At 34.5% G+C, this 11,946-nt stretch overlaps 1 protein-coding gene and 1 pseudogene across 1 annotated transcript; both read right to left on the bottom strand.

Annotated features, from left to right (window-relative positions):
• Positions 1-3,105: 3,105 nt before the first annotated feature.
• On the bottom strand, positions 3,106-5,202 carry LOC115977678 (START domain-containing protein 10). Its single transcript, XM_031099695.1, has 5 exons — positions 4,853-5,202; positions 4,505-4,760; positions 3,860-4,018; positions 3,596-3,742; positions 3,106-3,475 (listed from the first exon to the last, which is right to left on the bottom strand). The coding sequence occupies exons 1-5, from the start codon at positions 4,888-4,890 to the stop codon at positions 3,356-3,358; spliced, it is 720 nt and encodes a 239-aa protein (XP_030955555.1). The 5' UTR covers positions 4,891-5,202; the 3' UTR covers positions 3,106-3,355.
• Positions 5,203-6,832: 1,630 nt separating this feature from the next.
• Positions 6,833-11,946, bottom strand: LOC115974116 (annotated as a pseudogene).

Genomic DNA, 11,946 nt, shown 5'->3' with positions numbered 1-11,946 from the left:
CCTAGATGAATATGTATAGACAATATTTTTGTTTTAATTTTTCATTGATTTATTATTTAGTTGTAGCATCAAAATTAAAATAGATGAATATATAAAATTAAAACCGCCTAAGATAAATTTGTAAAGTCAATATATTTATATATTTAATATTGTCAAAAAAATTAAAGGTAAAAAATATATTGAAAAAATAATAATGTGGTCGATGAGGTGGCTCAACAGAAATAGCAACAATAAATAAGACACTTCAATTTTTTTTTTTTTTTTTTGAAAAAAAAATTGAAGTGCATATAAAGAGAAATGCTACAATCACAAATTATATTATGATATTTTTACAGATTGCTAATGTGGCCAACTTTTTATTGGTTTTCATCTAGACCCACTATTAATATCATTTTTTTTATTTACCAATAATCGTTCACCACATTAGCAGTCTGTAAAAAATTTTGTAAAATAGTTTGTATCTCTAGCATTATTCATATATAAATTCCTCTTTTGGAAATTCTTAAAAACTGTAATTTAAAATAAAGAGTTCTATTCAGTGAGTGTGTGAGTAAAAAGGTCCGTGTGTCTATAACTAATTATAATGTAACTTTAATCTCTATCCCTTCATTCTGCGTAGTGTTTGTTGTTTTATATGTTATATTTTAAGACAATATTTAGTGTAGTGCATAGATGTCTATTTCAAAATTTGCCTATTTTCTCAAATGAGTATGACCCCTAAATATAAAATATCATCTAATTCCATCTCTAAGTTTTGACCTCATATTTAGAAACCTTTTTGGCTCTGGCTCTATCTATCTTTAAACATACGGAATATATTTTACTCAAAAAAAACATACGGAATATATATGGTGGATAGTAAAAAAAAAGCACATTCTCCAGTTAGTTAGGAGGATTACGTTTGAAGCAAACCATTCACATTCAGACTCAGACTCAGACAGTTTGGTAAAAATAAAGCTCCATGTGGATGTGGTCTGGTCACAATCACAAGATGCAATCTTTTATTGGAATTTTTTTGAGAAAGTTTCAATCTATGGCGTCCGCTCCTAATGATAGCTCTTTATCATTAGACCAAGACACCAATCAGTTTTTGGTGTAGGCGGGGATTGAACCCCAGATCTCTTATACAACCATCAGAGACTTTACCAATTGAGTTAACTCAAACCCACATCTTTTATTGGAATTTGGAAATGCACTTTCACACTTCACACAAAGAAGTCAATACAAATATACAATTACAAACCACATCAATCTACGTAGAATCAGCCAATAAATTATTTCGTACACATTAACAAGTGCAATTAAGGACAACTTTAATTCAGCAAAAAAAAAAAATTTAAGGACAACTTTAATGGCTCATCCTCCATGCGCTGGAATATCCATCCTAGCTAGAAAAACCAAAACTTCTAGTAAATACAAGCTTTCAATTTTGGAGTTTAAAATAGCTTTGGAAGTTTTGGTCATTTCATGACTATCCTCCTTCATTACTTCTTTGACATGGGTGTCCAGAGCTCTTTCAACATTTAATTATTCCCTCATATGCATGTAGTCCCATTGCCATTGGCTCACACAAATCAAGTAATTACAAGAAAAAAAAAATCTATTTGTTTAAGCTTACGATTATTCGTTTAGATAGAAGCATAATTTTATGCAATATCACTTTTTTTAAGTATAATTTATTCAAATATTACTTATAAAAATAGGTCTTGTTTTTTAAAATAAGTCACAAAATTTAAGTCGTACCAAACCGACACTGGAAGTGAATTATTGTTGGGAGGTGTTCATTGCTATTTATGAGATGGGCATTGCTAATAGTTCGAAAATATGTCGTGTAATGCTAATTTGGTATACTCATAATTCATGGAACTACCCCATGGAATATTTTGTGACACTTAATACCTCTCTTGTTAGTTTTATGAGGCAATTACCTCCTCTATGCAATTACCTCCTTTTTCTTTTTTAATTAATATATACATAAGCACTAATTTTAACAATTTTTTTTCTATAAAATAACACTTTGCCCTCCTTAACATTATCATTGATTCTTTTAAGAGTACTACTCTAGCCACAAATTTTTCTATAACATTTTTACAAGCTGTTGAGGTAGTAAAATTTTATTAATTTGCATCTGGACCCATCATTTACATCACATTTTTACTTACTAATAACCACTCACCACATTAATAATTTGTAAAAAAATTTGTATTTCTAGCATTTTCCTCCTTTTAAAGGCCAGGTCTAAAATCTAGAGCACAATATACAAGCCCAAAAAAATTATTCAACAACAAAAATTATCAATAGTAAAACTAAAAACAATTAAACTCAATCAACTAATTTTATTCAAAACAAACAACCTGACCATTTAAAAAATTTTAAACAAAATAATTTTGTCCAACAGCAAAGCTACCCTCTTAACTTCAAGTCCTGACTCCGTCTCTGTCCTCTATGATTGCTTTATAAGCCATTTTCTCTAACTTTGACAGAATTTGATGATGTGACAAGTGCCAACATTACATATAGAAAAGGAATTGAAAAGAAAAAAAAAAATTTCTACCCTCACATTTTTATTTCTCTCTCAACCTTTCTCATTTAATCCTCATTTGCGTTTTTGTATATTTACAAAGTATAAGTTTTAAGGTAGAACAATCTTTTTTCTTTAATTGTTTCCCGGGGATGTTTTTTCTATAGATTTTTTGGCGCTTGTCACATCATCAAGGGTTTACCACAGCGGTGTTATTCTGTCATTTGCCCAAAATTCAATTGAAGCTGATGAGCTAAGCGTTGTGCTTGACATTGTGTACTATTTTAGGCTTGGTTTGGTTTTGTTTTTGAGTCAGTCTTGGATTTTTGTTTTTTTTTTGGGTAAATACAATCTTTTACCTTTTACGGGGAATAGGATTCTTTCCGTTTCACTTAAAATAGATAGAGTCCATTTCACCATTAGAATTTTAATTTCTAAAATCTAATAATTTAGAATTTTAAATCACATGGTAATGGATACAGGTTTAGATTTGTAAAATAGAATTTGAACCATAAAATTGATCCATTTCAACGGAGATGATCATTTTCCCTTTTACAAACTGGTTAGTGGTCACCCCTTTTCCCTTGTTAATGCGCACATAACTTGTTTTAATCATAACGCTCGTAGTTCAACACAAATGTCAAAGACTCATTGCATACCTGCTGAACGTCAGGAAATGAATGTTCAAATATGCACATTTTCATTCATGCTGAAAGTAGTAAATTCCAAGTCCAGGAGAGAGTGAAAAAAGAGAGGGCACCAGGACTATTGATGAATAATTGTATCACCATTATACATTAGTCTCTTTTCTTTTCGCACTCCACATTGATGTAATTATGTATCACCTTCAATCGGACAAGCCTGCGCTAGTTTCCTAAGATTTTCAATGATCATAACTAGCTTTGTGTTAAGCCGATTAACAAAACACTTGGGCAGCCACCCAGCAGGATCTAGCTGAATAACAATGAAGCAAAAAACCAACGGTTTAATCAACTGGACTTCTGTTTTATACATGGCAATTAAGAAAGCATATAACATTGGAGTGAAAAAAACAATGCTGCCAAAGTTAATTACCTGGACAACATAAGTTACCAGGCAGGAGTCATCTTCAAGCTTCTCCACAACCCACCCAGACTGAAGCAGTAGTCCTCTGATTGCATTATTTTGCTTTGGATGCAATCCAGCAGCTATCTCCTTTGGCAGTGAAGCAACCGCTACTACCTGCAAAACCCAGATTAAGTTTTCTCACAGATTGAAAGACACAAAATTTGGTTTCTTACAATCAAAGTTAAATTCGTTGCGCTAAAAAATAAATATATAATATGTTCTGCTAATTACCAAGGTGCCGTCTTCCATGGTTTCACGTCGCTCATAAACTATGAATTCTCTTTTCCTAAATAGAGGCTTAGAGCTATCTCCAAACCTGAGACGTATGATGCTGAGATTATCCTCAAGATCTTTTATATACTTTGCTTCCACCAAATCAGGGTCCCATTGCTGTCCAATAAAATGAAAATTTGTCATGTTATTATGTTAACAATAATCGTAGAGAATCTTGTTGATTTTGCATTTCGTGTATGTAACTATGTATTCCTAACTCAAATCTAAGTACCATCCAGAACAATGTACTTGCTAGTTGTCACATTTGTCCTTGCATATAATAACCAAATTAAAATAGTCATATTTTTGTCATTTTCAAGGAAGACAACAAATTAAGAAAGAGGGGTCATACAGACACTGCTAGGGACAAAACTTTTCTTTTCGAAGCATTGGGAAGGAATTAAAGTATCTAATCCACCATCCTATTACCATGTGTTGGGATCATAGGTTTGTAAGAATTAAGAATTAACATCATGGGAAGTCTCTTTGTAATTGTAAGAGCTCAATACAAGAAGTTAAGAGTATCTAAAAGCTTCAGTTCCACAAATCAGTAAGTATTTGTTTTTTACTTCTGTCATCATTTATGAAGAAGTTAAGATTTACCTTTGCAGCATCAATGGCATTAGCAACAGTGATGAATTGTTGAGGTGAGACTGATCTGAGTAGCCAGCGGCTACGAAAAGTGTGAAGTGATCCAGACCTGCGTTTTGATATCTCAACTCCATTTTCTAGAGTAAGAACCTTCCAACCATCATTGTCATTTGCAGCCCTATTTGAGTCTGAAGCTGACAGCAACTCCTGTATGCAGCTCTCACTCGCAAAATGCACGTACCTTCTCAGGGAGTCCTCGCTTATGGACCTTTGGAAGCCCAAAAGAAAGTAATATTGAAAATCTAGTTCATTAAAGATTGGAACAATAAAAGGATAAATCAAAATTGAAGTTATATTTACCAAGATCGGCTGCAAGGTGCTGGAGCTGGACTGCTCATGTCTCGTGGCAACAGCTAGCTGCTTCTAAGTCCTCTTATCACATTAAGAAAATGAGTAAAAATGGAGAAGGATATATAGAAGAGAGAGACTATTATTTGAAGATTGGTTTGAGGAGGAAGCTGAGAAGTGTAATATAACGTGAAGTGGGCCAAGGTGATTGAAGCACATGCAATGCCAGAACAACTTCCATGATTAGAACTGCAACTCTCTCTCTCTCTCTCTCTCTACATAAAAGATAGATTCTCCCTTGCCAAAAAGGAGCAAGAGCGAGGGTAGGAAAGATGACGCACATGGAGTGTTGGTGACTTTTAAAAAACAGAACAGAGAGAGACGAAGAAAAGACTAAAAACTAAAGCCAGAATAGAAAGAAGTTAAACACCTAAACTCACTCCATGTTTATTCAGAGCCAACAAAAAAAGTCTCTATATTTATCAGACTTGACTTAGAGCGCTTGGTTATGGGTGGACCCTCGACCCAACTTAAAACACCATTCTGAGGCCCACAATCACATGCCTCAGAAAAAGTATGAATTGCCACACCAAGCATCAAGATGGATAATGCTGGTCCCAATCAACTGCTTTGGCACAGTCCCTTTGTAATGGTAGCTATAGTAAGAACCCCATTTCCATGTCATGCTTCAGATATAAACGTGTATTATTCTGAGGCTATAATTTAATATCATGAAAAATAATAAGTTAATATTCGGGCCTGCAACTGAATCACTGGTATTGGACCAATTCTGTCATCCTCATATGCTTGCAGGATATTGTGCAGTAAAAGACACATAAAGGTGTTGGTCCCTTGTAACCTATTAAACGTTACAAAAGTTGTAATAAAGCTAAATGATTAAATAGTAATGCCTTACTGTAAGGAGATGATTTTCTGATCAATCAAAGTTACTTTTAGATACGAAAGAGAAAGAGGATGATGAAAAGATGTGATTGGATCACTAAATATAAACAAAACTTTATTGCATTCACTATTACTACCAACTATTAGATAAAGCAATGTCCCATCGAAAAAAAAGAAAAAAAAAAAAAAAAAAAAAAAAAAAAAAGATAAAGCAATGAAACAATGAAAAATTTACATTGTATAGTACTTAAAAATAGAATAAATAAAAAAAGAAGAATAGAAAGAAACAGGGCGAAAATGGCAAAATGGCCATCAAATTCTAACTATTTAGTTAATAGACCCATTTTGAAACTATATAGCTTATTAGCAATTCGAGTTTGAGAGTCTCGATTTTGGAATCCAAAATCGAGTCTCTCAGACTCGATTTACAAACAAATTTTTTTTTTTAAAACTTTGAGCCTCACCTCACCGGATCGGATCAGATCACAGAGGGAGAAAGAGTCAGATCAGATCAGGGAGAGGGAGACTAGATCAGAGAGAGGGAGACCAGATCAGAGGCCGCACGACCTGGGCAGCGCGACACCGCGGCCAGGCCGTCGTGCGAGCCCCAGGTCTCGTGCGACCTGGCCGCGCGCGAGCCTGGCCGCGCGCCCCCTGGCCGCGCGCGAGCCTGGCCGCGCGAGTCAGGCCGCCAAGCTCGCGCTGCCTGAGGCTCGCGCGCGGCCAGGTCGCACGAGACCTGGGGCTCGCGCGACGGCCTGGCCGCGGCATCGCGCTGCCCAGGTCGCGCGACCCAGGTCGTGCGGCCTCTGATCTGGTCTCCCTCTCTCTGATCTAGTCTCCCTCTCCCTGATCTGATCTGACTCTTTCTCCCTCTGTGATCTGATCCGATCCGGTGAGGTGAGGCTCAAAGTTTTAAAAAAAAAAATTTGTTTGTAAATCGAGTCTGAGAGACTCGATTTTGGATTCCAAAATCGAGACTCTCAAACTCGAATTGCTAATAGGCTATATAGTTTCAAAATGGGTCTATTAACTAAATAGTTAGAATTAGATGGCCAATTGGCCATTTTCGCCAAAGAAACAGCCTAATTAAGATTGTGGCATTTTCTGGTTCAGGCAGCCTTTAGCTTTGACGCTCTCCACTGTGTCCTGGACAGCATCTTCAACTGGTATGAAGACCAGACCCAGATCGATTAATCTCTTTGCTGCACCTCTGCAGGTTGTCAGTCCTGGCTGAGTTTCACCATTAAACCTGTATGTAATTCAAGAAATCAGGTAAAAAAATTAACTGGACAAAAATAATATTTTTTTCTAGGTCTGAGAAGGATCGAAAAGTACAAAAGGCTGGCAATTCCAAGGATAACTTCCATTTTGTTTTATTAGATATTTTATACCTTGGTTCACATAAAACCAGAACACCAGGTTGTCCTGTTTCCTTGTGACATACATTGCCAACTAACCCTACTCCCACTCACCAAGAGAAAGAAAAGACCTTGCTTATTCTTATGAAATTTTAATAACAAAGCTGGTCATAAAAGAGTTTTTCTTTGAGAGTAATCAAGGCCTTCCTTCATTGAGAAAATATGGAGATACAATGATAATCAAAATTATCATGTAATGTAGGTTTAATAATGTGTCATGATTAGATAACTTCATTTTTTGGACCTTTTGGAAAGTCCCATGGAAAGCAAGGACTAATAGTCATTGCCATTTATGTATATCATCTTTCAAATTCATAAAATTATGATTATCTCCTACGTCCTACCACTAGAAACCTAAACAGAAATTCATAATCACAAGTTGCTCAAGCTTTAGTACTACTGAATATAGATTCCATATTTTCCAATAATGTTAAAAGAGAAGACTGTCAATAACAAGTTCAAGAGGTGCTGTCTTTCATGGTTTTGGGTCACCAACCCAACCATTTCATTAAAATAAAAATTACTTTGTTGTATATATCTCTAATATAACAGCTCTAATACATCTAATAAAAGCATAACCCATTTTTCTTTTCTTTCTAAGTCACTAAAAAAGTGTGCATTACCTTTTTATCTCTAGTATATATGAAATCTCTCTATGAAAGATAAAAAGCTTTAGTGGGATGACAGTGAGCATATGATTCAAAGTTTCAACAAGGCAATATATGAAGCATCTTATACAAGGCATATTGCAGATGTCAGAACATGAAAGGTACACTTATGCCTTACTGAGATACTGACCACTAACAACTATTGTTAGTGGACCTCATACGACCAGCATTAGAAAAATTGAGGTATAAAAATAAAATATAAAAGTATAGAAGATGGAGCTTTGAGCAAGAAAAGGAGTATCTTCCAATGCTAGAGACAAACTATCTCACAAAAAGAAAATAAATACATCCCCCCAAAAGAAAATCACCAGAGATTTCTATTATTATTCTGGATGTAGTTTGATTGTGTCCTGCTGTGCACAGCTTCTGTATAGATAGGCACTTTTCTTTTAAAATTTAAGTCTTCTTATTACTAATCGAAGAAAAAAAAGAAGAGAAGCCACCATAAGAAACCCTCCCACTTTTATGGGGGAAAGCCACCATAAATAGAGAAAGCAATTGGGGCAACATGACAAGAGAATAAAGATAGGTTTCAAGCATTAAAAAGATAAAGGTACCTCATGTAACATGCATATACTGCATGGAGCATGATTAGTACACTGATGTATGGTAATCATATAAGAGTGAGGGTTATCCAGTGCTTTCAATATAATTCCCATGGAATGCTTTTATCAATAAGTGCATTGTTATCCTTCTGCATTTCATTAAATTTAAGCCCCCACATCCTCCCAACCCAAATAAATAAATAGATTGGACAAGTGACAACATCTACAACTTCTATTCCCCATACTGCCATAGGCCTACATGGAATTTTCTTCTTGGCAGGCTCTAAGAAAGGGCATAGACAAGCAGATACAGAAGTGCAAAACACTAGTTTCCTACTATGTAGTCAACAAACCAAATGTTTAGTGTAGACCTGAATGGACTAGCCTTTAAGAATTTAGCACAAGATTTTATTGACTAGCAAGCAAGGTGTAGAGACTCTTCCAACAGGACCCCCAACAACAATAATTAACCAGATGTAACATAAAATAGATAAAATGAGAAAAAAAAAAAAAAAAGGAACAACAACAACAACAACCGAGCCTAAGTCCTAAAATTTTGGAGACAGCTATGGATTCTTAGCGGGCTCTTTGTCAGTTCATGAATTATCAGAATTAAAAAATTGTTTTGTTTATCCCTTAAAATTATTCCTCATGTACCAATCTTGATGCATGCATGATATTATGGAACTTTATGTGATTGGTCTCGGGTTTGGGGACTCATTTCTAGTCATTCTCTCCCTATGTTTATAGATTCACTTCTTTTTTTTTGTACATAGTTTTTGAGCTTCTTGTTTATCAAAAAATAATTTTTGAGCTTCTTTGTACTTTGCTGGCTGCCTTGTGTCTATTTGCATGAGGTAGTCTTTTTTTTTTTCCCTTAATGAACTTTTTCTTACTTATAATATATATATATATATATATATATATATATTATTACAGCAGTTGCTTTTAGCATACCTGGCCATCTACTTAAGAACTAATGATAAGTCATTACAAAAGTTTAATTGAGTGTCACAACTCACAAGAGTTATACACAAAATTGTCATAACCAATTTTCTGGAATAAAATCAGCAACAAAAGTTATACACAAAGCACAGGAAACTATAAGGAAAGCATACACATGAAAACAAGTGGAACACAGTAGAAACTTACAGGTTTCAAAGATGTGACAAGCATCAGTGACTGCAACACCATGCAAAATGCCACATAGCAACAAACAATAGATTAGCACTGAAATCTAAAACATAGAATAATATAAAGATTTATATTCTGTCCCCAGTATCATCTCACCTCATGCAGCAATTTTGAAATTCTTTCCCTATTAGCTTGAATTCCTGTCATGCAATTCTTTTTAAAGGAGGCAAATGCATATCCAAGCAATCTCAGTGACTGTCAGGAATCAAAAACACTAGTTGAATATGAAGACTTAAACAGTAGTGAAGTAAGATCATAAAGTGTGAATCTATTGCTAATATAACAGGGCACGAAATTTGCCATGAAGATATCAAGAAATTTCAAATGGCATCCTGATAAAACTATTCTAGACAGGTCCATCATATTATACTTTATTATTATAGAACTAACCAAATTCAAAAATAACTCTTTTGAACCCATATTTTCAAAACTCCAAAAGCATAACAGCCAGGATTACTAACTTCTAGCCCAAATCACTGTCACATAGAATAAGATATTTCCTAGTCAATCATGCTAGTTGATGTTGAATAATGGATGCACTTTTCACCTCAAATAAGTATGATTACAATTATGCAACAATAGAACATACATGTAGAAGATTATTAGCAATCATTGGTTTGAACGCATTAAGTTCAAAGTGACCATTCAATCCACCCACTGTAATGGCCACATGGTTTCCCATAACCTGAAAGACATTAAAAATGAATAAATATCAAGAGAGGTTCTACTATGATACTTAAAATCAATTCAAAACCAATCACCAAAGAAGTGCACTGCAAGACTGAATTATCTACGAAGACTAAGAAAGACTAATTTATATGCATCTTACTACTTGCTAATAAGTCCCCAGCTGGTTATTTAATCTTAATTAACCAAATTTGAAGACACCAAACTTACCTGAGCACAGACCATAGTGAGAGCTTCACACTGAGTAGGATTGAACTTTCCCTGTAACACAATAGACTCAGTCAAGTGATCAGGATTTAGGTTTTTAGTATAAAATAAAAAATAAAAAAATTGTGTAAAATGATGGGGGCTTTACAGGCATAATACTGCTGCCTGGCACATTTTCCGGAGTTCACCAATGCCACAACGTGGACCACTGTACAAGAGAAACACAGTGAAAACCTTAAAGAGGAAAAAAAAAAAATATATATATATATATATATATTATATATAAAAGAAAAATGCAAATCATACCAGGAATACAAACCTTCCTAATAAATGTATGTCATTTCCGATCTTCAGAGAAGCAGCAAAATAGTGTTAAGGGCCCCACTGGTTTCAACAATAGCATCATGTGCAGCCTGCCAAAAATGAAATATATGAGCATAAAGCACTATTCTGTCTTAAGCAGGACAAGATGAAAAGCACCAATTGCTCGTATAATGAAACATCCATTCTTACAAAACAAACAGAATGAGAAATGAACAAGCAAAAGCAGAGTTAAAGGATTAGAAGCTGACCAAAGCTTCAAACTTGTTATCTGCAGTAGCAAAAGCTAAGTTTGTTTCCTCGGCTACTGCCACAGCTATCCTGACATCAAACCTAAATTACAGTCAAAAGACAACAACTATCAAGCTAAACATGAACAAAAACAACAGAAGCAGAAAAGCATTCTTTGTGAATAATATTTAAAGGAAAGAATACAGGATTCAATTTCATTATTGCTCAAATCCAAGAAACAACATAACAGTTTTATCAAAGTAATTTTCTGAAACAATAGGAAAATGTGTTAAAAGGGCTTTCTTTTTTAAGAGGAGGGGGGCTTAGAAAATTGATAAAACAAACAGAATAAATTGAGGCAGAGGAATGAGAACAAACAAAAAATACTTGTATTTAGAACAAAACACCAAAAGAAGTAAAATTGATTCTCAACCATAAAGCTATAAATATATGCTTCAAGGATAAATTAAACAAAACACCGCATCTTGTCAGCCCCATGATGATATAATAAGGAATTAATAGGATAGATAGTGAAGCTATAAGTAAGAGATTAAAAGAGCCATAACCATAAACAAAGAAAGGAAGCAACCACATTGGCATTGGCATTGATGTTAGTTTGCAATACAAAGAAAGATCGTGTTTAGCTTTCCCTCATCTTGGGAAGTCTTGCATTATTATGGATGGGTCAAGATTAGAAGACCATCCTCCATATTCAACTGGAACATAATTAATAACTCGTTAACAAAGCCTCCGTAAAAGGAACCATAGGAAATAAACAAACACTAGTACCTTTCTTAAAGACACAAAAGGCATGAATAACAATGGCAAACGATCTTTGAGTTTGTGCCCCCCACCCCACTACCTGAATAATAAAAAACAAACCCAGATTTATTTTTTAGTTTGAAAGAGAAGAAAACGGAAGTACTCTC

Source organism: Quercus lobata, chromosome 2 (genome assembly GCF_001633185.2).
Source record: "Quercus lobata isolate SW786 chromosome 2, ValleyOak3.0 Primary Assembly, whole genome shotgun sequence".
In the NCBI taxonomy this organism is placed as follows: Eukaryota; Viridiplantae; Streptophyta; class Magnoliopsida; order Fagales; family Fagaceae; genus Quercus; species Quercus lobata.
The sequence above is the reverse complement of the archived record's forward strand: the minus strand, read 5'-3'. Positions and strand labels throughout refer to the sequence as shown.